The 27,138-nt window shown below is 32.2% G+C and overlaps 1 protein-coding gene across 2 annotated transcripts in view; it reads left to right on the top strand.

Moving 5' to 3' along the window:
- Positions 1-27,138, top strand: part of NOVA1 (NOVA alternative splicing regulator 1) — a 143,754-nt gene that overhangs the window by 89,686 nt on the left and 26,930 nt on the right. For both annotated transcript variants that reach the window (XM_039222330.1, XM_039222331.1), the window contains exon 3: positions 18,955-19,121. In XM_039222330.1, coding sequence (XP_039078261.1) covers positions 18,955-19,121 — 167 coding nt within the window. The remainder of the gene's footprint in view (positions 1-18,954; positions 19,122-27,138) is intronic.

The following is a 27,138-nucleotide window of genomic DNA, read 5'->3' as shown; positions in this document are numbered from 1 at the left end:
ATGGACATCTTCCTTACTCAGGAATTCTTCAGAAATTTTAGTCCATTAAGATAGCTTTCTATGATTTTGAGACAAGGAAGGACAGGATGTTAAAGTCTCTCTCCTTAAATACATGTACCCTTGTTTAATAGGTAAAACATTACTGAAAAAATTTGGTAATATGCTTCTTGTTAACTTGGGTTTCCATATATGTATATAAATGTATAAAAAAGGTAAGTAGTCCCATTACCACTAAAATAGATACATATTTAATGGAAACAAAACCTTTTAATATTTTTGTAATGTCCACATGCAAGCTGTATGGTATAGTTAAAGGCTTTGTTGTGGACCTTGAGGTAGTTAGTTGACATTTACCTGACATTAGAAAAGTCAACTGACATTCTACAAGTGAGTTATGCATAGTGTGCAAGTAATGAATTGTTTATAGTAATGAGTAGCTTACACATTTACCTAGATTTTAAATGGCTAGTCTGTCTTGGAGAAAGTTCTGGTACAGAATATTTCATGTTATACAATCCCTTAATTTCAATACAAAGATTGCTGTCATTAAGCCTTGGAACAGTTATTTAAAACATGTTATTAAAGAGGTGCCAAACATGCCCAGGGTGCTCCAGGTTTTGGTTGTCCCTGCTATTCTATTATCTGATTTTTCCCCCATTTAATTAATCTGGAACCTCTTTCCATGCCAGTAAATAAAGGTCTTCATCATAAATTTAATTATGATTCATCATGAGTAATCACAATTTACTTAACCAAACTCCTGTTGTTAAAATTTAAATTTTTGCCATTAGAAAAAATGCTATCATGAACAACTCTGTATTTGTATTTGTGTACTTTTCCGGTTGTTTCTTGTGAATTTGAAAAAATTTTAAAGAAATTACTAGGTCATAATACTCTTGATAATTGTTGCTAAATTGCCCTCCACAAACTATAAGAGACTCTTAAATACAGAGAACAAACTGAGGGTCGATGTGGGGCGGGGAGTAGGGGAAAATGGGTGATGGGCATTGAGAAGACACATGTGGGGATAAGCACTGAGTGTTGTATGTTAACGATGAACCACAGGCATTTACCCCAAAAACCAAGAGCACACTTAACACATTGTATGTTAGCCAATTTGACAATAAATTATATTAAGAAAATAAAAAATAAAGTGCCCTCCAGAAAGAGTGTGCTAATCTGTATTTCCGATAGGATTATTTATATCAGAGTACCCATTTCTACATATCCATACCACGCCTTTACAATTATTTGCCAACTAAAGCTATATAGTAGGATGTGATTATTTGATTTGCTTTTTTGAATACAGTGAACTGAATATCGTTTCATTAGCGAATCACTCTTTCCTCACTCATTCCTTTGGCTTCCCTTTCAGCATGATCATGATGTTAGGATATGATCATACGTGTGTGTGTGTGTGTGTGTGTGTGTGTGTGTGTGTTACAAGAGAGTGAATGAAATGGCAATTCATATACTTTGTTCATTTTTTCTGGTGATGTTTATCTTTTTCTGAAGGATTTTCAAAGGACTTCATGTATTAAAGACTAAGTGGTAGATATCAATCTCGCATTTATCACATGTTGCAGATTACCGTTTGATCTTAGCTTTCTAACTTTGTTATCTACAGAAGTAATAAATTATATGTTAAACTGTTTTGGAGAGCCTGTATGGAAATGGACTTTTATACATTGTTGATGGGATACTAAGGGAGACTAACACACATGGTAAGAAATATGATTTATAAATCTTTGATTGATCTTCAGTTAAGGGGAAAAACAGGAAGAACATTGCTTAACATAGCACTTTATTTATATAAAACTAAATGATGTATCTTCGATTCTAAAATGTCATTGTAAGAATTATAGCACAAAACCTGAAGATAGTATTTTCACTGTATGTATCATATTTCAGGTAAGGCGAAATGATGAGTTTTTTTAGAGTTTGCTAGAAGCCTTATAGTTGTCAGAACCATTTAATTTACAAAATGTAATTGTTTATATTTTAACTTTGTGCATAGTAAATTTTTAAATGACCTATCATATTCTTAACTCTCTAGTTTCTGCAGTGTAGTTAACTGTACATGTTATTTTTTTTAATTTCTAGAAACATATTACCTTCAAGGCTAATTTTGTTTGAAGCTTACTGAAACTGAGAATGAAGAACTCTCAGTAAAAATGGATAGTACCATGATTCTTTACCATTAATGCCTGTGTCTTTTTCTTAATAAGACAATAATTTAAAAGTGAAATTTCTAGCTGTATAAATAGGAAGCCAGAGTAATCTGGCTACTCTTTCCTTATACTTAAAATTCCTTATACTCAAAATTCAAAACAAATCTATTGATCACTTCAGTTAAACATACTTTAGTAAATTCTTCATTAAAACAATAACAATTGGCATATATCATCAGCCTTTAATTGTGTTGTATACATACATGTATTTGCCTATAGGATTTGTGTACCTGTTCATATGGAATTAAACCAGCATCTAGTCCTTCTTTCCTGGCTCTTGTACAACTTGGTGTCATTATGTGGCCTCTTTACTTTTCTCTAACCCTAAATATACTAGCAAAATAAGAATATTATCTTGGCAATATCTAGATGATGGTAATGGAGATTATTTCCATTAAGATGATATTATATCTTCCTTTTCTAACATCTTTGCCTTATGTTTTACAAATAATAGTAGATAGCTACTTTTTTTAAGTTACAAGGTGAGAACTTAAAATATGAATTGATTTGAGACATTTTAGTTTTGGAGAGCATGTTCTGTAAAATATTGCTTGCCTGGGCAGGATGTTAACAGGTGCTACATGAAAATAGCTGTCATAGGTAAATAAATTTATTTATAAAAAGTTAAATGGGTTTGGGGCACCTGGGTGGCTCAGTTGGTTAAGCCTCCAACTTCAGCTCAGGTCATGATTTCATGACTCGTGGGTTCAAGCCCCATGTAGGCTCTGTGCTGATAGTTCAGAGCCTGGAGCCTGCTTTGGGTTCTGGGTCTTCTTTCTCTGCCACTCCCCTGCTTGTGTGCTCGCTCTCTCTCTAAAATAAATAAACATTTAAAAAATTTTTTTAAAGTTAAACGAGTATCTTATTGTAGGGCTTAATATTTTTAATAGGCTATTATGTACTATGAATCATTCAGAGAAGAGGTTATTATATGCAGTTTTTCCTCTCAAAAGTATTGGACTAGAAATTTCTTTTTTTCATGGAGCATATTGTAGGGCAAGTGTTATGTAAAATTTACTTAGAGAAGTGCTAGACTAGCATTTGGGGGTTTTAGTGCTTTAAAAAATCTTGTATCTTTTTCTTCAACTTATCTTTTAAAAAGGTGATTGTATAACACAATTATTTTTTTTTTCTTTAAAAAAATACTTCTCCCAATTCCTGAATTTTTTGAGGTGGCAACTTCAAAACTTTTACCAGTATACTCATATTATTCAACTTATAGTAATATCCATTTTTCTTATAAATACTTTATATGATTTGGATTCTTTCTTTCCATCTTCATCTCTTTTCATATTTCACTTGAACTATTCTTCCAACTCTCCAGAGCTACTTACGTGGGACATCATAGTTCTGAGAAACCTTTTGTTATCAAACTTCCTTACCTTAACACATGTAGTTCTTTCTTCCTGGAATAGCCCTTCTTACTTTGCATCTGCTGATGAACTCTTCCTTCATATGACTTAGAACTCAGATTAACTGAGACCCACTCAGTAGAGCTTTACTGAGCTAATACCTACCATCTATTTATATCTCCATTCAGTCACTTCTTGAATCATGAATATTTATTAAGTGTTTGACACATATACATGTATGCTAGGAGCTGTGGGTATAAAGATGAACAATATAAATGTATCAACAAAGAACTCACATTCTTGTGAGCCAGACAGACTAATGAATAGGCAACTATAATCATGATCATTGCTATTATGGGGAAGTACAGAGTGCTGTGGATACAGATTAGAAGAACATTTAGGCTAGGCTATGGAAACACAGTAACACTTTGGGAAACTGATAATTGTCCAGAGATGTAAGAGAGAAATAGGACTTACTGAGGCAAAAGGATGACTGCAAGGTGAACATCTAAGGAAAGAGTTAAAAACAGAGATGGACTTAGTTGAAAATACATGGACTTACTAGGGAAATAGTCAAGCAGACATTAATAATTATGTGGTATAATTATTACCATAGTACTATAGTATTACCAAATACTGTGACCTCCAGAACTGTAGGTCTGAATTTTGAGATCCTGTTGGAATTGACTGTGATGTTCTACTATGTTTGTAGCACTTTATAAATCACACATACTGAATTTGTTTCTCCATCACATACACATACACTATACAATAGAAAGGAAATCCTAACTGGATTTTCATAAAAGAACAGTTTTTTAACAAGCTTAGGATAGATTTGTTGTGTACACTTCTGCTAACATGATATCTGAGGAATACCAGAGTGCATGAAGTCATGTATAGTTTCTCCAGACTAAGTATAGTCAAAGTCCTTGTAGATTTTTTATAGGCTACACACCGTTGTTACCCACGAAGTTTCTGTATGACATTATTGTTTTCCTTTTTTGAGTTACAGGTGAAGAATAGTACCTATAGCTTAAAAGTTGCCTGTCAGTAGGGACTTTCTCTACTGCATTATTAGAAATTGGACACAGAAGAAAAAATAACTGGTTGTATCTTACACATTCACATTGTTTTATGTGTAGTTCTAGATTGTTGGTCTCTAATTTAAAGTATGCTTGAGCAGTTTATAAGAGGACTGGATAAATTTCCAAAATGTTTATTCCTTTTAAATCAGTTCACTGAAAATTTCTTAAAATATCCCCAGGGTTAACCCGTCAGGGTTCATTTTATAGGTCTTATTCAGAAATAAGATTCTTTATGAAGTATTCAGACAAATTTACTCCTAATGTCAAATTTGTGTTGTGTTCATTTGTGTTTCTGTGATATTTCAACTTGGTAATACACTGTATCTGGTCCTGTTGATAGTTCATCTGTTTAACATTTATCTCTGTATATATGTTCCCTCTTTTGATATTTATCATAGAGTGTAATGTAATCAATATGGGTTAATAAAATTTTGCTGTAAGGGTGCCTGGGTGGCTCAGTTGGTTAAGTGTCTGACTTCGACTTCGATCATGATCTCATGGTTCATGAGTCTGAGCCTCACATTGGGCTCTGCGCTTACAGCTCAAAGCCTGGAGCCTGCTTCAGATTCTGTCTGTCTGTCTGTCTCTCTCTCTCTCTCCCTCTTAACAAATAAACATGTAAGAAATCTTACTGTAATGTGATTATCCAAGGCTATAATTTTAATTCATTAAATGAATAATTCTTTAATAGTTCTCTAAGTTTTGGGTTGGGAATATAGCTGGGAACCAAACAGTCAGGGCTTCTGCCCTCTTGATTCTTTTGTTCTAATTGGGAGAGACAAATGATGAAGTAAATTATAACAGACAAGAATTCCATAATGTGGTAAGAGTCATGGAGAGAGTAAAAAAGCCTAAAGTGATAGTGATTGAGAGTAAGCTATTTTATGGTTGTTAAATGAGACCTCTCTGATAAGGTATCATGGGACTATGGTCTTAATGTGAGAAAGGGGCCTCTATAGGAAAAGACAGAGGAAAAGTGTTCTTAGGGTAGAAGTCAGTAGGAATAAAAGACCTAAGTGAGAACAAGCCTTGGCAAGTTCCCGTGACTAAAAAAGACCCAGCTCCCTGGAGTGAAAAAAAAGAGAGGGAGAGTAATAGGAGATGAGGAATGAGAACTAAACAAGAGGCCAAATCATGATGGGTCTTGAAAGCCAGTGTAAAGGATTTGGATTTATCTCTAAGATGAGAGTACACTAATTTTAAACTGGTAAATTACTTGTGATTTGCATATCTAAGAAATTTCTTTGAGCAAGGAGTGGATTTACAAAGATAGGAGAAGTGAAGTAACCTGTCCTGTTTAGAGACTGTTATGGCTTAGACTCACAGGGACTGACAAGGAGGTGTCAGTACAGAGAGAGTAAATTCATAATATATTTTTATGATATTTACAACCGTGGAACTAAGTTACGTTAGGAAGAATATAGCAGCCAGGAAGCCAGAATAAAAAAGTGTTTCCATAAGGCAGAAATGGTTAACCAAGGCTACTGTATGGAGAGGAAAGGTAAAATACCATAATACTATAGCATTTAGTATTTGTCTCCATTGCCATTTGTCTCCATTTACCAACATCCCTATCATTATTCTTGTTGACTGAAAACTTCAGCGTCTGATTTACAGCCTACCTTTGTATCCATACTCCTGTTCAGCCTTTGTTTCCAAAAACTTTGAAAGAAACTGTAATGGCAAAGACAGCAAAGGAGTGACAAAATGGAGCAAGGAAAGTATCTAAATAGTTTGTGGCCCCGAGTAACCTGGGATTTGACAGAATAAAAACTGCCCCAGTTGAGAGTTCTCCCTGAGACATAAAGAACTAAAGGAACAGCCACAATTAATTAAGGGATGAAACTAAAAAGAACAGTCATAAAAGAAGTTTTTGATATGGAACATACGTTGAAACTGAGGTAACAGAGGGCACCATGAAGAGGTTTAGAAGGACAAGGAAAGGTAGGGAATTGGGTCAGACTAGAGACCTAGAGAAAATTGTGAACATAAAAACTGATGTGATGACTAGAGAGATTTATACTTCTGGTAACTTAGATATATAGGAATGTGAGGAACAGAAATCTCTTACAGGAAGATAAGCAGTTAAAGTTTAGTGTAGTTTATTATTTTAAAGGTCTGATACTACTGACCTTTCTTTTCTGCTCCTTAAAATGATGTGCTGATCTTCCATGGGAGAAGACCAAGAATAGTGAGATACTGAGGTGTTGTAGCCACTGGACAGGGGAACAGTTGACTCAAATGAACTAACTGAAGGAAACACAAGGACTTATTTATAGGGATAGGTTAATGAGTAAGGGCAGGGGGCCAGAAACTACAGAGAGAGTAGATGGGAAACTGTAAACCCGAATCCCTTCTAAATGAAAGGAGGCCAGAGGAAAGAAAGCCAGTCTTCTGTCTTCACCTGGATCAGAGGCCTGTGGGTGACCAGGAGTCCAAGGATCTGTCTTCAAGTGGATTAGAAGTCAGGAGGGCTCTCCAAAGGATCAGGAGGTCTCAGTCTATGGTGAGCTATGTATTCCTGTGATAGTGCATGAATATATATGACATGGAATCATTCTGTTACATGCAAGTAACATCTAGCCTGAAATTTCTTCAGTTGACAGACCTTATTCATAACCTCTAAGTAATTCAGAATAACAGAGCTAAAGATAGGTGACAGGCTTATAGGAAACAGGAATTGGAATTGTAGACAATTATTCTTATGGAAACCCAATTTTACTATTTTCTGGACATATGAAATTAAGAGTATAATGAGTTATGTCGATTAATATTAGTTCATGATACCACAGAAACTCATCTGAATAGGAACTCTCTGTTTAGAGCTGTAGTCAAACTGGTATTAGATGTATTATCTGTTTTGATATCTCACCTTTAGTCCTTATAACTCTGATGTATTCCAATATGATTAGCTTATAATTCTTTAATAGTCTATGTTGAAAAATGAATTGACAACTTATTCCATTGTGTTCATCAGAATACAAAAAAAAAATATTTAGCAATTGAGTTGAAGAACTTTGAAAAATTTCTGAGCCTCACCTACAGGCTCAAGACCACATTTTTCTCCAAATATATTGTGGCATGCTGCAGCTATTTACCTAATATATTTGGCTACTTACTCTCAGCGTCATGGTCATAGCAAAACTATGATGCACACAGAGAGAAAGTATAGATTAGCAGGATGTTTTAGTGATAGATTTGTACTTTCTTTCTTGATAAAATATTTTCATTATTTTTCATCATGATAAAAGATATTTATGGAATCCACTGCTAATATCACACTCAGTAATGAAACTCTGAAAGCTTTAGCCCTAAGATCAAGAACAAGACCGGGATACCTGCTTTCAACACTGTTATTCAACACTGTACTGGTAGTTCTGGCCAGAATGATTGAACAAGGAAAGTTTTTAAAAGGTATCCAAATTAAAAAGGAGGAAGTAAAACTCTCTCTCTTCACAGATAACATGATCCCATGTATATAGAAAACCCCAAAGAATCTACAAAAAACTACTAGAGCTAATAAACAAATTCAGCAAGTATAAAGGGTATAAAGATCAACACACAAAAATCAGTGTATTTTTATATACCAGTAATGAACAATCCCAAAAGAAAATTAAGAAAGCAACTTCATGTGCAGCAGCATCTAATAGAATGAAATACCTAGGAATACATTTAACTAAGGAGATGAAAGATCAAAGACCTAAATAAGTGGAAGAGCATGCAATGTTCATTGGTAGGAAGACTTAATATTTTTAAGATGCCAATACTACCCAGAGTAATCTGCAAACTCAATTAAATCTCTTTTAAAATTCCAACAGCCTTTTTTAAACAAATAGAAAACCCAGTCTTTAAATTCTTGAGGAATTTCAATAGGCCTTGAATATATAAAACAATCTTGATAAAGTGTGAAGTTGGAGATTCACTCTTCCCAATTTCAAACATTACTGCAAAGTTACAGTAATCAGAACATTGTGTGGTGCTTACATAGGGATAGACATACAGAACAATGGCATGTAATTGACAGTCCTGAAATAAACATATATATCTGGTGTTTGTAAATCATATAAATGATAATATCTAGAATATGTAAAACTCTGTAACAAAAAGACAAAAACCAAATTATGGGAAAAGGGGGTGAATAGGCATTTCTCCACAGAGAATATACAAATAGTCAATAAGCAGAGAAAACATACTCAGCATCATTAATCATTAGGGGAATGCAAATCAATATTACAGTGATGGGTATTTATTGATAATAAAGAGCAGTTGTTAGGGAATGGAGAATTTGGAGTTCTCATACCTTGATGGTGGGAATGTAAAGTGTTGCAGTACCTGTGGAAAATAGGTTAGCTCCTCCTTAAAAAGCCACGTATAGAATTACCATATTGCCCAGCAATTCCACTCCTAGCTATATAGCAAAAAGTGTTGAAAATAGAGACCTAGGAAGATATTTGTACATTAATTTTCATTGAAGCATTATTAACAGTAGCCAGAAGGTGGAAACAACCCACTGTCCATTGATAGAAGAAGGGATGAAAATTATTATGCTAAGTAAAATAAGCCAGCTATAAAAGAGCAAATACTGTATGATTCTACTTATATGAAATATTTAGAATTGGAAAATTAATAAAACAGAAAGTAGATTAGAGGTTACTAAGGGATAGGGGAAGAAGAGTTGGGGATTTATTTCTTAAGAGTTACACACTTTCTCTTCGAGATGATAAAAATAATTTGGAAATATTGGTGATATTTGTAAAAACTTGTGAATATAATTAATGCACTGAATTGTGCAATTAAAGGTGTTTTAAATGGGGGGGGGGTAACTGTCTGGCTCAGTCAGTTAAGCATCCGGCTTCAGCTCAGGTCATGATCCTGTAGTTGGTGAGTTCAGGCCCCATGTTGGGCTTGGGGCTGACAGCTCAGAGTCTGGAGCCTGCTTCAGATTCTGTACCTCCCTCTGTCTCTGCCCCTCACTACTTCCTGCTTGCACCCTGTGTGTCTCTCTCTCAAAAATAAATATTAAAAGTGGTTTAAATGACAAATTTTGTTATTTACCACAATTGTAAAATACTTTGCCATTTTATCTCATCTCAGCAAAATTTAAAACTGTGCCCCAAATTAATAACTTTTATTAAAATAATTCTCTTTATTGAAGGATTACATGTATCTTTGAAATCTTTATCATTTTTTCAAACTTTACAAATTTACCTTCCCATAATTCCTTCCCCCAGCAAGTTAGTAGGTCACAATTCTTCATGCTTCCTCTACATTCATTTGACATAGTGTGTGTGATCAACAGTATAGAATTTGTTGTCATTCTCTAACTTCAATAATTCACTCCCTCTTAAAACCTATGCAGATGTGGGCCTTGTCTTCATATTTGATTTATAGGCTCTGGATAAAGATGGAGTCATTTTCAAAATAACTGTTTTTAAAGTAAATATGGAATAAAGTCACTGCTTAAACTCGGATAATTCATTAATCTATATTGGATCTGAAAGTGATAACTTCTGTGCTGGGAACAGGACTATCACCAGGGATGTTCATCTTCTTGCTCTCAGCTTACATCAGCAGCAGCAGTCCTCAGATTTTTTTTACCATGCTGCATGTCCAGTGGTATGTGTCTCTCCTTACCTTCAGGTGACTTTGATTAGCTATGCATGCTAACCACTGGTCATGCTTCAGAGTTGCTGAACTTAATTTGATGTCACGTTTTTGTTGCAAGCTGTTTTCCAGCTTCCAAGCATTGTCCACAAAGTTCTGCAAATGAATTCCTGTTAGTACGTAAGGAATGGCTAGTAAAATTAATTCTAAGTGTAAGTTTTCTTACAGCAGAGATTTAAGAGTACAAATCACTGTCAAAAATGGTGACAGTGTTTGGTAGTGAAAAGAAAGTCAGGAAGTCTATTTTATTTATACATGTAAAAGCATAAGTAAAATTTCTAATAAAATTTACTCATGGCAGTTTTATATTCTTATGATCCATGATGGAAGTTAAAAGGTGGTATTATTGACCAAGCTAGGATTGCTGTGTCTGAATTTAAAAGCACAAACCTGTGTGATGGATAGATAAATAACTAATCAGTCATAATTATAACTGTTGTCAGGAACTTTTGCATGACCTCAGAATTTAAAAACTGGGAATGAATTATATATGAGAACAATTGCAGTTGTTACTTAGAATTTTTAGATATGTCAGCTTTCAAACCTCAGGGTTCTTCACAAGTTAGTGTCTCCTATGATCTTGTTGCTGTCTTGTGGGAATGGTTATTGAAAAGGAAATGGCCATGCCATTTGCATGCTTGGGACAGAGAATGAGTACGTAAGAAGCTGGATATCTACTCTGATTCCCATTCATTCATTCTCTCATAAGTTCTTTGAAGACTTTTAGATTTTTCTGAAAAGTGGATTTTCATTCTTTGGCTTGACTGAGTATATATCAGTGTTGAAGCATGCTCTATAAACAGAAAATCAGGCTGTTGCTACATTGGCTTGGGACTAAAGCATGTTATAATGGCCCTTTTCAAATTTTTACAGTTCAGAAGTAAAGACATGATTATGTGGAGAGTTAATTACCTGGAGAAGAAAAGCAATTATTACTTTATATCATAAGATGTCAATTCCTATGATTTCCTTTTTTTAAAAAAGTCTCTTCCTGAAATAGTATATTTTTTCCTTAGAAATTGTAGGGCAGGAGGAAGCATTATCAAATGTGCATAACTGTACAGTGATATAAAAGCTGCAATTACAAATTGGACAAACTTTTTATGGCAGTTTTCCTAAGTGCTTTTGTTGATCTGAAAACTTGTTTTAAAAAAATCTGCTAAACAGTCCACACAGTTATTAACCATCTCCTCTGGTGGTCTGTTCCCTGCAAGAAGTCAATCATTTCTTTCATTTTATGCCAGATTTAGAATAAATCTGTGAAGTGATATTAATGGTGTGACTCAATGTATGTAAAAAATTGTTAGACTTGGGTGAAAATTACTTTTCCAAGTGGAAACATGTGACTTTCTTAAATGGATACAGTTTTGTACCTGGCCTTTCATTACATTTTCAGAAAGTATCAGTTATAATGGATATAAGGTATAACATATAAGGTATATGTTATGATATGGTATTTGGCAAAACCTTACATCTTTCAACATTTGTTAGTGGTGTGTCCTTGGCCCAGCTGCTTCAAGATATTTGCCCTGATTATTTAAGCATTAAATGAGATAGTATATAATACATAATTCACAATTCTATTAATAATATATTAAATGTATATTATGATTTATATGAATTTTTATGTAAATCACAAGATGGCTTAAAATTTACATATAATCAATGTTTAAAGCACTCATCTTCCAATAATATTCTGAGATACATATTATAAAATTGCTTATTAAGTTAGCCCTTCCCAAAGAGTATAGGGCCATGGAAAAGAAAGTAAGCCAAATGAAAAGTTATATGGCTGTGAACTTCAGAGGAAACCTATGAATGACTTTATTTCTTGAAACTGGTAAAGTATATATTTTTCCCTGAAAGAAGGTAATACTGTATTTCTATAGCTACCAAACCCTTAAATGCCCGTAAGTGGGCTTTTGCTGATGTAATTACAGCAATAAATATGGCATGCATATAAATCAGCTATTTACAAAGGCATTAATAGGAATAGATGTTTCTTATATAGAGATTTTTGTAGAGGATGTATATTAAATAAATGATAACATCTGTTGAAAAGTAATATATGAAAGGCATGTATTTTCAGGTATTAGAATCCTTCAACAGTTTTATCTGTTAAATTTATGATTACTATTACTGCTTTTTAATCCTTTAAAATATTTCACATTTTGTTGTCTAACCTGAAATTTGTAATACACGTTATTACGAATGATAAATATTCTATAGGTTATTTTTAATATTTAACCTGAGGAAAGCTCATGAGCTAATGCTTTAACCTAATGATTTTTTTAACCACAAAAATATGCAAGTAATTAAATTACCATGTATAGACTGAGAATAATGAAATAATCCTTGAAAATTGCTTTATTCATTTTAAAAAATGATACTCTCTGTTCTAGTTTTTTTTATTACTGAAGTATAGTTGACATAAAATGCTATATTAGTTTCAGGTGTACAACATAGTGATTCAACACTTCTATACAATACCCAATGCTCATCACAATAAATGTAGTCACCCTCTGTCACCATACAGTGTTAATACAATAGTATTGGCTATATTCCCTACTCTGTACATTTCATCTCTATGACTTATTTAAAAGTTAAGAGCGCCTGGGTGGTTCAGTCAGTTAAGTGTCCAACCTCGGCTCAGGTCATGATCTCACATGCTGTGAGTTCAAGTCCCACCCGTGGCTCTGTGCTGACAGCTCAGAGCCCGGAACCCGCTTTGGATTCTGTGTCTCCCTCTCTCTACCTCTCCCCAGCTCATGCTCTGCCTCTCTCAAAAATAAATAAGCATTAAAAAAGTAATAATAAGTAAAAATAAATACCTAGAAGTTTGTACCTTTTAATCCCCTTCACCTATTTTGCTGATCCTTTACCCCTCTCTCCTTTGGCAACTATCAGTTTATTTTTTGTATTTATAAGTCCGTTTCTGCTTTTTGTTTGTTTTGTTTCTTAGGCTAAATTGGCCTACATACCCAAATAACTCTTGAGATTACCACTTTACTATTGCCCAGAAGTATATAGTTGAGTCCAAATCATTATGAAAATATTAAATATATTTGAAACAATACAGTAAGTTGGGAGATACTTCTTAAAAATAGTAGAAACTAAATTTTATATTGAAAGAAATAAACCTTTTCTTAGTTTTGAGAGAGAGAGAGTGCAAGCGGGGAGGAACAGAGAGAGACACGCAGAATCTGAAGCAGGCTCCACAGAGTCTGTCAGCACAGAGCCCAACGTGGGCTCAAACCCACAAACCATGAGATCATGACCTGAGCCGAAGTCAGACACTCAACCGACTGAGCCACCCAGGCACCCTGAAAGAAATAAACCTTTATTCAGAATTTATTCTGTCCAGAATAAGTAATTTCTCAGTGATATAAGTAGCTATTGTCTTACTGTAAATTTTTGTTATAAATCTCAGTTTTTGCCTATTGTGAGGTTAATTGGCACTTCCATTTTCTTAGTCCTTTTCAAGGCCAAAATCATTATCAATAAATTGTCCTAGAATTGCTAATCATCTACTAGATTTTTTAGATTGATTTTTCATTTTGAGATGTTTCACTGTTATTCATCCAACAAAATTTCTTATTTTAGATTGATACTGATAGTTTCTAAAGAATTATATATTTGCATTCATATTATTAAGACACTAGTTATATTTTTAGTAGGAGTATAAACTGATACATTTTCTTACATAGAAACAAAATGTTCACTAATGTCTTTGATAGTCATTTTATGCATAAAAAGTTCTTAAAAGTAATCACATATGTTTTCAATATACAGATAAGAAGCTTTAGACTCAAGTTTTCATTTATTCAAGAAAGACTTCTAAAAGCATTTACAGTATACCGTGCACTGTTCTAGACACTTGAGGATACAGTAGTGAACATGACAGACAAGGTCCCTTTCATACTTTAATTTTTATCTTTTCTCATGTTGTTATTGTTCCCAGATTTTCTCCATAGCACAAGTTCATTTTGTATTCTCTCTATGTATTTCATTTGTTTTATGTATAGTATCTCCATGAACTAGAATATGAACTGCATGAAAGCAGGAGGATTCGTCTGGTCACTCAGCTTCTAGTACAGTACCTCACATTTAGTAGGGACTTAATAGACATTTGTCAGATGAATGAATGAACTGAATAAAATGAGGACCCACGAGTGTGTGATAATCTGAAAGCTAAGTGAAATATTTTCAGTAAGGAATGGTTAACTGCCTCAAATTCTGCTGATGGATCAAACAACATAAAGACATGAAGATTGGATTTACCCAGGTACAGCTGTGATAAATCGTTTAAATGGAGTGAGGGACAAAACCCATACTGGTATAGATTCAAGAAAAAAGAAAGTAGTGAAAAAGTAGAAAGAGGATATATACACAGATATAAATGTGTATACTTACACATATATTAATACATATATATCTCTTTATATATATCTCATTCAAGAAATTTTGAGGGATAAGAAAATTGAGCTGTAACTGTAGAGGAGAGTATGAAGTCAAGAAAGCTTTTGAAATGTTTTTCTTTTATTTTGAAAATTCCAAACATACAAAAAATAGTACAATGAACCCCCTTATACCCTTCACATATATTGGCGGTATCAAAACTCTTGCATACTTATTTACCCATTTTGGTGTTATTGTAGAAATATTTTGAATTGAATCCCATTTTATCTGTACATACTTTAGTATGCATCTAAAAAAAAAGGAAAAAATGGCAGTTTTTTAATACAACCTGATGTCATAATCACACCTCTTGAAATTAATAGTAATTCCTTGATACTATCTAATACCTAGACTTTATATTGCCACAAGTGTTTAAAATAAAAGTTGTTTGAATCTAGATCAGTCAAATTCTCATTTACATTTGGTCATTATCTAAGTCTCTTTTAGTCTAGAGAACAGTCCCTCTTTTATTGATGAAGCAAGAACAATTGACCTGTAGACTGTCCTACATTCTTGATTGGTATCTTTGCTTCCTCATGGTGTTGTTTATTTTTCTGCTTTCAATATTATTTGTAAACTCTAATGTAGTGTAAGTGTTTGCTTGGATTTACTTTCATCTACTTGGGGAAACATACTTCATCATTAGTGCCATGTGTGTCAGTCATATTGCTTCACATAAAGAGGTACATGGTTCACTTTCTCATTCTTTTTGGTTTTGTTTTGTGTGTGTGTGTGTGTGTGTGTGTGTGTGTGTGTGTGTTTTGAGAGGCAGAGAGAGAGCATGAGTGAGTTGGGGAGAAAAAGAGGGAGGAAGGGAGGAAGGGAGTGGGGGAGGAGAGAGAGAGAATATTCAACAGGTTCCATGCTCAGCACAGAGCCCAATTCAGGGCTTAATCCCATGACCCTGGGATCATTACCTGAACAGAAATCAAGATTTGGATGCTTAATCAACTGAGCCACCTCAGCACCCCCACTTTCTCATTCTTAGTCATGCTAATGGCAATCAGGGAAGTCAATTTGTGACTACCTTAACATTTCCATTGAAAATTACCCATTAACCTTTCATCTTATGATTTGATGATTTTTGCTTGAATCAGTTACTTCATTTACTTTGTCAAAAGATAATTTTTTAATTCTGTCATAAAGGAGGCATCTTTAAAAATTGAAGAAATTATAACATGTTTTTCTGCTGATGGAATGATTTAATAGCAAAGGAAAAATTATGATGTAAGAAAGAAATCTAATACCTGAAGAAATCATAAGCCTGATAAGAAGGAATAGGACCCACTGCATAAGTGATAGGATACCTTAGGAAGGAGCAGGAACAACACAAAGTGAATATATTTTATTAAAATTCTGTCAAAGTTTTGTTGTGGAATCTGTTTGATAATTGTACCTAATTTTAGAAGCATGAATTTTCAATACATGATATTGTATGTGAAATCAAAACTGAAACCACTTTAAATTTCACTGCCTATATTTGACATTGACCCTACTTGTTTTTCTAATTTCTCCCTTAAATGCATTTTTAAATTAATGCGTCTTATACATCTGTATCTTTACATTATAAGAAATGTGGGCATATACTTTAATGTAATTGTTTTTCAGCTTTTGTTGCTAGTCTATTGCAGAGTAGTAAATGCTACTGTTAAACAAATAAAATGATAAATAACTGGCAGTTTAGTTTAGACACTAATGGAGCCTGAAAGCCTTTAAAGTGACAAAAACAGCAACTTTAATGATTTATAGGTGCATTTTTGTTACACAGTTTGGTCATATACCTGACAGTTTTCTCTCTTTGTGACTTTCCTCTAAAAATTATAGTTTTATGTTATCTGGGTGAAAAGGCTATTAGGGTTCAGTAGAAGAATTTGACAGTATTTCTTCTGAGAATTGCAGGAATTCCCATTGGTGGATATACAATCTCCTTTTTTCCTTCTTTTTTTTTTCTTTTTGTAGTACTAATGGTAGTGATATAGTTTAATTCTTAGATTATGTGCTGCAAATTTGAACCTATCACTATCTCCAAATTGTCTCCTATATGCTATATGAAGTTCAGTTTTAGACAATCATATTTCTTTCTGGCTCAGTGATTTCCATTTACTACCTGGTAGTCTGTATACTCTGAAGATTGTTGTTACTCTGTTGAGGTTACTGTATTGCCTGACATGATATGTAGTGTATTAAATTAGAATTTTAAAGGCAACATGGATTATATAATCTCTTCAGTTATTTAGTGCATGTTGGTTTTTAGAACCCTATTGAGGTTGAGCTGATATCCTTTCCTATCTGGCATCCCCAAGAGAGCACTCTGTATTTGTCTCCAAAAGCAGGAATGTAATCTGATCTGTTTTGTTTTGTGTCCTTAGATGAGAACACTTTGCATGAGCTACATTGATCAGTTATTATTATCCTTCCTAGATAGTTATTGGACAATTAATACAACCTTGTCAGGACTTCCCTAGAGTATCGCAGTAAACTAGATCATTTTATCCAAAAACCACAGAGATACATCTAGGTTGACAGGATGAAAAAAGCTGATGAGGAGAAAAAACAAATATTATTAAGACTTCAAACTCACATTATGTTTTTCAGATTCTCTTCATCTTTACAAATGAGAGGCACACTTGCTCTCTACTGAAACACTTTGTACAATTTAGGAAACTTAGTTTTTCATAGACTTGACTCTTCATTGTTTAAAATAAGAAGATGTAATTTAGGTATATTCATATAATATTATTCTTTAAACTCTTGTGATCTAAATCTTTTTACTAGAAGTAAGAATGATAATCTTTTACTATTCTTTTAAAAATTCAAAACTACTGAAAAAATAGAAAAATGGTTTATGAGGCAGTTAATCCTTAAAGCAATGTAATCGCCCTGTGATTTTTTTTTTTAATGTCTGTTGCTTTACAACTTTGTCCTTTGAAAGTACCTTAAAAATGTTTTATAGAGTAGCTTAGAATTTTTAAACTGTAGCACCAAAAAGAAGGTGTTAGGTACTTGGAGTTTTCGCATTAATTCAAAACCCAATATTTTAGAAATTTAAAAATAATCATTCTTTTGATATTTCTTGGTAACTATTTAATAAATACTTCTGATAAGTAAGTTTATGTATTGTGTTGGGATGCTGGGAAGATTACAATTTAATACCAAGCTGCTATAATGATGCTCACTTTTATAGTCTAAAAACGAATTTCTTTTGCCTTATGGTTTATCTATAAAGTATAGAGTTGTAGGAGCTGTGTATTAGACCCAACCAAATTCATTCACTAGCTGTGAAAAGAAAACTATTAATTATATATTTATCATTTTCAAATTTCAGGAACTATTTAAAAGTTTTTCTAATTCTGATATTCTGTCTTATTAAAATTACATAGTAATGACAGTGCTGATTCATTCATCTAATAAACATTTGTTGTGCACCTGTTATATACAGGGAGTGTTAAATGCTTTGGGGAAACTACAGCACAAACTAAACAAGCTAATCCACTGTCCTCTGAGAGCTTGCATTCTAGTGAAAAAGTTAAGAATAAACAAATATAAAATATCAGGTAATGTTGATGTTATAATTAAAGGAAGAGCAGGATAAGTGAATAGAGAATGGTAGAAATTAAGAAATTTACCTACTATGTAAACTTTCCAAGACCTCCTCTCCCCACCAGTTTAAAAAGGCTATTTTCATTGTAGGCCATGTGTTTGCACCATCCATTTAGGTACACCTGTTATTTTTCGCATCATACCATCATGTAATTGCTGGCCTTATGTTTTTTTGCCCTTAAGATACCCTCTTTGAAAGATGGGCCCATAGATCTTCATCTATGTGTTACCAGCATTTACCCTGAAGTCCTTTTATAAGTGCTCAGCAAGTACTTTTTATGTCAATGAAGGAATGATATGCTCAGATCTTCTTAGGATCTCTGGCTCTACTGGAATCCAAAGGCATTTTTTTGAGACAGTTAGGAAAGAATGAGTTTAAAAATGGTAGAAAGGAGTATGTATGTATTTATTCATTACATTTGGTTCAATTGAACATTTATTTTTAATTAAAAGTTTTACATTATTTTATTGGCCTTATTATATCATCCTTTTACATAGCTTTTTTTTGAAAAAGAATGCAAAATAAGAAAGAAAGTTTTCTAAAAATTAATCTTTTATCCACAGGTACTACTGAACGAGTATGTTTGATCCAGGGAACAGTTGAAGCACTGAATGCAGTTCATGGATTCATTGCAGAAAAAATTCGAGAAATGCCCCAAAATGTGGCCAAGACAGAACCAGTCAGCATTCTACAGCCCCAGACCACCGTTAATCCAGATCGCATCAAACAAGTGAGTGTTTAGTTGGGAAATCAAAGAGAAATATCCACAGCATAGTATGAATTCCTTATAAAAGAAGCTTAAAGTTTTATCATATGAAGTTTTATTTTTTTCTAAGCATACTTAATATATAACAGAGTTGTCATCTTATTTATTTAAAGACTGTCAGAGTCTCTTCCATAGATTGATCAGTTGATTTATTGAGTGATTGAATAACTCACGTTTTAGTGTTACACTGAGGAGCAATTATATGGCTCATTACTTTTGTGATTACTGTTTAAAAATTTATAGACATAAATTTGTCTAATTTATAGGAATTAAATCTATTTAAAATTATATCACTTTTTAAGTAAAGTCTAAAAATTGAAGTGAAACTATATCCTCAAAATTTCAAATACCATATTTTTAGCAATATTTGTAGTCTTCAGTATACTTATAAACTCCTGGTTTGTTAATTTGTATAGATAACATTTTTGATAAACAAATATGTATAAGTTGTACCTACCAAATAGTCTTGTGTTACAAAATAGCTATTTTGTTCTGTATAACATGTAGTATTTATATATGTCATAAAAGGCCAATGTTTGTTTTTAATGTGTGAGATTTCCTGTAACAAAAATTTTACTTGATAAAAGACAATGTGAGTAGTTATTAAGGTTGAATAATGGCTGACATGATGTAGGGGGAAAATGACATTTTTTAATGTTACATTACGTGAATTCTTGCCCATAAACTCTAAAATTCTCAAATTTATGTTACCTTATGATTATAATTATTGTTTCTGCATTTGCCCCTTAATAATTAGCTGCTTAATTTGTGATCATACAATCAACAGACTCTGCCTTCAAAAGAAATGTATTATCTTCATTAATTCAGAATACTTAATTTACAGCATTTTATGGTCGTTGTAATAAATTTGAAATGTAGCTCAAAATGTTATTAATCTCATGTTTCTGAATTGAGAAAAAAAATTATGCCAAACATTGTTATGGACATATTATAATTTTAACAATGTATAGATAAAAATAAGGCTGACTAATCATACACAAACATAGAAATTAATAATTAGGTAATATATTTTCAAATTATAGGCTAATATCAAACTTTCAATTACCGTTAAAATTTTTTTGCCATGTTCATATCAGATAGCTGCTATTCCATATAAAATTTCATTTTACACTCTTTGTCACTTTCAGAATGGTTCACTTTCTCTACCCTTGACAACTTTTTAAGGAAGTATCTTTTAATATATGCATGGCAGAATGTAAATATTTTGAAGCTCTAAGCATCAGTTGATGTTTTCTTCTTCTTCACAGCCATTTATAGTTTAGAAATTTAGTTACCTATGCCAAGTGAATACAAGGAATGTTTTTAAAACTGATGCCTTGAAAGAGATACCAGGACTCTCTACCCAGATTCTAAAACTATGAGCTTAGTTAAAGACTTCTGGTTAAAATCACCTGGGACTAAGAATTTACAGAATTGGCATTAAAGTGTAGGGTTTATTGACTTTCTGCCTTACTCCAGCCTATTTCTCTACTCTCTTTTATAACTTCTGTGAAGTTATAACATTTACAGATGATGCAAACATTTATAGATGATAGTGAACATCTTGATTTTTTAAAAAATAAAATATACAATGTAGTTTGAGTAGTGTCATATCACTGGCGGTATATTTAGGACAATGATATAAATGAATATTTATTATTTTTATAATAATAAAGCATCATCAAATAATGGAATATGAATCATTAAACTTTTAATTTTCTCTATGCAATATGAAATATAAAGGCTACCATATATCCAGTACCAGTACAGATTGAGGAAAATCAGAATTTGAAAACGTTTGCTTTTTTTATTTACTTGCCTTGTGTCAGATAGTGTAAGTGTTAAAAAAAATAGTGATTGATTGATTATTGTGTATTTGCATTCAGTTTTAAGCCTGGTGGATATTAATGAGATTAAAATTATTGCTGATTTGAATATTTTCATTCAATCAATGATGTACATGAAACAGAGTATCATTTTAAGAAATTTACCAAACAAGTACACTAAATCTAGTAGGGCAATGTATTTAATCCTTAAACACTTTCATTATAAGTGCAAAAATTGAAAAACTTACTTGCAAACTCTGAAGAAAAGATCGAACATATTGTCAAGATAGTATAGATCAACAGAGTTTTTTATGTTCTAAGTTGTGCTATTTTAGCAATGTAAGATTTTTTTCTTGGGTTATTTGCTAAATAGGAAGCCAAGTATATAAATTTAAATGACCACAGTTTTATTTCTGAAGAAATTATGTTGTTATCCATTATCAATAATATATCCAAAATAAATTGCTCTAGATATATAAAAACATATCATATTCCATGATATTTATATATGATAGTTTTATATATGTTTATATAATACATAGAATCATAGTAAGATTTCTTTTAAAATGGTGGGCTTTCCTGTGACATTTATCCCGTCTTTGGGCTTTATTTAGTCCTGTAGTTAATTTTAAAAGCAATTTCTCTAAAACATCTTTTAGAATTTTTAGTTAAATTGGGCAAATAATAAAATTAGAGTTTTAAAAAATGAGAGAGCTAGAAAATATAACTTCTGCAAGAAATGAATTCATGTTGAATATGAAATTATAGATTTCTTAATGTTTATTACTACATGACTATTGATTTTTATGATTGATGATTTTAAGGTTTTGCTTGCTAGAAAAGTATAATTTATATGTAACTTGAATTTAAGATAGGAAATCAAAGTTAGTTTTAAATAAACGATTCACAGTTACAATTTCAAACTGTATATTATGGACTTTTAACAGAATATTATGTTCTGAATTATGTAATCTAGATAGTTGGTAGCTGAATAAATTCCATGAACCAGAATATTCTGCCCAAGTGAAACCTACCTTTATTGACTGAATGAATGCTCAAGTATAGCTTCTTAGGAAAATAACGCAAACTGGTCTTACAGGCCTTTAGTATAGTGGAATGATGAAATTTAACATAACAGTCTTAAATCCAACTTCAGATATTAAGGTGTTGTTCCCTCTCAAATGTTTGTTGTTGTTTTATTTTTAAAATATTTATTTAACAATAAAGAGGGACTCCAATACTTTATATATTCAAATGGTAATAGTAGTAAATTAGCATGTATTGAATAGCTAAAGTATTGTAACCTCTGTTCTATAACCTTAATTAGGATACTTCTATGAAGTACCTAATAACCACTGTGCTCATTTTAGAAGTCATTGTACTAAGAAACAGATATGCAGCAAGAGCCAATAAACCAAAATTAAACATATTAATTACAACATAGAACATACTCTTTCTTGTTTTTAGGACATGCAAATAAGAGAAACATTCAATGATCTTCAGATAATTTAGAACTTGTTTGCCTTGAAGCTTTGAACTCATTCCTGGAGCATATCCTTAGTCCATAGTATTTGGTACACATTTTTCCATTTCCACCTTTTTATTTTTGAACTTTACACTCTGTAGTTTTTTCCTCTCATAGGATTATGGAAACTTTTCTTCTTCTAAAGCCTCTCAAATCCAAGCATGGTTGTCTGTACAGAATAAGTCAGTATGATAAACCCTAAAAGAAGGTAGAAACCGCAAATCAGTAATATAGTTAGCATTTGTTAACTTATGTCTGTTACAGATTTTCAGCAATTCTTTTCCATTTTGGCTCAAATGTATTTTTAAGAAAAGCTACATTAAGAAAAAAGTGGTTATATGCATTTAGAGAATTTTCTTGTACTTAAAAAAATCAAAAGAAGATATCAAAAAATCTTATTTAGTCAGAGAATTTTACTTCCATCGTGAAAAAATTGGCAAAAATAGTACATAATTATATTCATTATTCATCCATCCAGTCATAAATTTATTAAATGCCATCTTACTGAATTGCAAGATATATTAAATTGTAGCCCTTGCTGTCTGAAAGTAGTTTGTGAGAGATCAGAAATGATTAAAATAATTTATAAAAATGTCAAACTGTGTATACCAAAACTGCAGCATAAACAATGTAATATAAAAGTTCAAAGGTGTGTGAAAGAAATGTAGGATGGAGTGACGCTTGGTCTTATAGAATAGGTGAGGATTTGAACCGGACCTTGAAGGTTATATAGGAATTTCCTAATTATAGGAGAAGAAAGAAAAAATCTTAGTTTAGCCCTGTGGAACAATATGGATTTGAGAAGAAAGATATAATGGTTGAATAGTAAGGTGACTCTCTTGACAGAAATGGAACATTTGTGTTGAAGTTTAGAGGAAATTAATGTTAAATAGGATGGGACTAGATAATGGAGAGCCTTGGATGTCTGGCCGAGGGGCATTCTATAGATTCTTCATAATATTTCCCAAAAGAGCTTTTTTTAATTTCTTTGGAAATTTAGAACAAAAGGAAGCACCTCTGCATTTTGTTCTCTTCTGTTCTAAAAATCCAGACAGACTCTTAAAGAGGTGCCTGTAGGTGTAACTGTTGGTAGAAGAGAACTATGACAGTTAGCTGAGTGATCTACTATGCAGATCTTTAGGTTTGGAGGTTTGTAAGAAAATATTTTTTATACTTCTTTCATGTAACACTCAAAAATTCAAGGGATGTTAAGCTTTGTCAGGCAAAATAAACAAATAAAGGTTTGGTGGTCAAGAATGAAGGATCAGCAATGTAATAGTGATATATATGGTGTTTATTCTGTTTCTCTGCCAGCCATTGTGCTATGCACTTTGCATGTATTATATTTTATCCATCTTCACAAAAACCTATGAGGCAGGTAAGGAATACAGGATCCATGTTATACTTAAGGAAGCTGATGCGTAAAGAATTTTAATAACTTACCCAAGGGAATATAACTGATAATTGATCTTGACATTGAGCTGTATTGCCTCCAATTTTGAGTCATGATGATAAGATGAAATTCAATAGATTTCTCTCTTTTGGGACATTTCATTATCTTGAATAAATTTATCCAAGAAGAGATCCTCATCTAAAATAGAATGTCTTGTGTCAGGGTGAAGTTGAGCCACTAGGCAATATTTTAAGAAGATGACAAACACCTGCTCTGGTTTGGTAGTGAAGCTGAGGTAAATGCAGAAGTTAAAAGATATTTCAAAGTAAAGTCTGTGAGGCTTTGAGAATGATTTGTTCTAGTTCCAAAATGGTAAGAAAAGAATAAAAAATGATTATATGTAGTTTTAAGCCTAGCAGAATGGTAAAGCCTAGAAAGCAGTAAGTGAATTTTAGTTAGGTGACTGTTTGAAATACTTTTTTATGTCTGTTGCAGACAAATTGAGTAAGTTGTAAGTAGTATGCTTTTGTCTTGAAGTTGTCTTTTATAGAAACAGGTGAGAATGTAAAACTGAAGATATAGATTCTTAATTGTATCAGAGGTAATTAATTTCACTTGCCATCTTTATTGTAGTAGTGAAAAAAAGGAGCAAAAAATGAGATAAAGAAACACTTATGGGAAAAAGTAAGTCAGATGCATTATAATGTAGTGGGAAGGGCATAGAGCTGGAGCAGGAGTGCTCAGGTTCAAATCCTGGCTCTTTAATTTACCAACTATGTATCTTTGGGTGAGTTGTTTTGCTTCTCTGTACCTCAACTTCTTTACTCATAACATGGGGCTAGTAGTTGTAATCTGTTTCTTACGGATATTGTATTAACTGAATAGAACTATACCTGGTTCCTAGTAAGTACTCTTTATTAATCATAAAGATAAAAGGGAAATCATTAATACTCCTTATGATAAAATAAGGAAGGAAAGTACAAGGAAAGATGCTAAAAAGGATCCAATGCCCAGAGAAAAATAAAAGAATATTTTTAATAGAAGATTATTGGAGATTTAAAAGTTTGTTTTAATCACATGGTGAGAAAAAAGTCATTATTTCCTACTAATATTATTTCCTAAAAGGATAGAGGCTAGTTAGATAAAGAGAAAAAAAATGGTGTGGAGGTAGAAATGCTGATTTGAAATTTGGGGGATATAAAGGAGTAAAGTACAAGTTAGGTAAGTGAGGCTCATATAACCCCTCTCTCTACTCAAGAGGGAATGGCTTATGTTAAAGAATAAACAAGAGCTTGAAAAGGCAGAGAAATTGGAGATGAGATTACCTAGAGGACAAGATGACTCAGCAGTGGGGGAACGTTAATATTGAGGGTGTTAAGGTAGTAACCTACGAAGGGGAGGAGGACTGAGTAGACCACAGTTTTGTCTATAATGAAAAGAATAGGAAGACAGAATAAAAGATGGTTTGGAAAATGGTAAAAGTTCAAATGTAATCAGTTGTAGTAAATAAGGAATTTTATTCTGGAAAATCATGATATTTTTCAAGTAACAGACTGTCAGTTGAAAGATAAGTAAAATACATGGGACTGAATGATTGAAGAGAAGGATAAAGGTATAGAATAACTTATGAGGAAAGTAAGATAAGGAATAGGAATAAATTCTGAAAGACCAGTGTAAATTTGACACTATGAGTTTATATTAGGCCTGAGCAGTTCCAGATAGTTCAGACATTGGAAGAAGGGAGGAAAAAAACTTGTCATGATGAAAAGCCAGAGGTGACAATTATATATTCACATACTTTATCCTTTTTTATAGAGCGCTATACAGATTTATTTAACAGAACTCGAAACACAGGTGTAAGGTGATTACTTGAGTAATATTACTTAGCTAGTAATACGTTTCGAATTACAATTGAGATTTGTTGTTCATTGCTGTTCTCAATTTACTATAAATATCAGAGATTCTTGACAGTCTGTTACTGTAGATTTGCTTGGAGGTAAGCTGCATATATTACAGAGTTCATTTATAGTAATATTTTCTGGTCCAGCAAAACTGTCACTTGTTAACAAGAATGCATTTTACAATTTGTAGTCACTTTTTAAGTTCTTATTCCCAGAAGCCTAGTTAAATCTACATTTAACTAAATGTCTATTGTTAAATCATGAATAGTTGAAAACTATTTCAAAGGATCCACTATTTTGAAATTGTAAAACACTTTAAAATTTTCTGCAATACATAATTCAGCCTTTAGTCTTTAAAGCGGAATTCTTAAACAGCTACTCAATTTGGGTAAATAAAAATGTTATACTTTTCTATTTGAAAGATAAAATTGCGCTAAAAAATGACTGTCCTTTGCAATCACTATTTGATAAATGTAAAAAAAAAATTAGAGAAAGAAGTGTGCTTTGTAAGTGTTCTTTATAAGAAATATTTTAACATGCTGTTGCTTATATGGATATGCAGTTAATTACATCTTCATGATGTGTGACAGAAATTTTACTAAATGATTTTTAACTCTGAAACCACTAAACTTTATTTAGTAAGTAGGAGTCAACGTTTTGTTTATGAAACGATAGGGAAACAAATTGTACATTTATGTTGCACATTGAAGTATTTCTTATGGATTATTCAGTTCTATTTCTGTTGTTGAGAACACTATTAAAGTGATGTTTCTTTAACCTAATTAATAAACATTTTAAATTAAAGGTATTATTTTAACATATTTACATTTATTTGTTAGAACAATATTTTCTAGCTAGTACTTTAAAAAATCAACCAAAATGCAAACTTCATGGAATCTTTTTATTGTTATAAGTTACATTTGTAAATGGAGGAGACTTTTTGTGTTTAAAGTATCTAGATGAATAAGAGCTACAAAATTCATCATGTGTTTATTTCATTATATGCTCATTATTTTAGGCATTTAAATGAAGAAAATATTTTTAGAGATGGTGTATTGTGACATTTTGACAGTCTTATTTCTTGAAGCTCAAATATTTATAATTTTCACCTGTTTATTTAAAATACTAAATTCTGACTTCTTATAATGATATTTAATAAGGAAACTTTTAATGATTTAAACACATTCATATTTTCCCTGAAGTTTAAAGTTACTGTTTTCTGTTTTTATGAGAAAGGAATAACATCTGAATTATTAAGGACAGTGTTGGTAACTGTGAATTGTATCAGTTAATAATAATACATGTCAAATTTTTCATGTATATGCCAAGCAACAAA

This window comes from Hyaena hyaena, unplaced genomic scaffold (assembly GCF_003009895.1).
Source record: "Hyaena hyaena isolate Hyena2069 unplaced genomic scaffold, ASM300989v1 scaffold_1101, whole genome shotgun sequence".
Lineage (NCBI taxonomy): Eukaryota > Metazoa > Chordata > Mammalia > Carnivora > Hyaenidae > Hyaena > Hyaena hyaena.
This window is presented reverse-complemented; position numbering and strand designations above follow the sequence as displayed.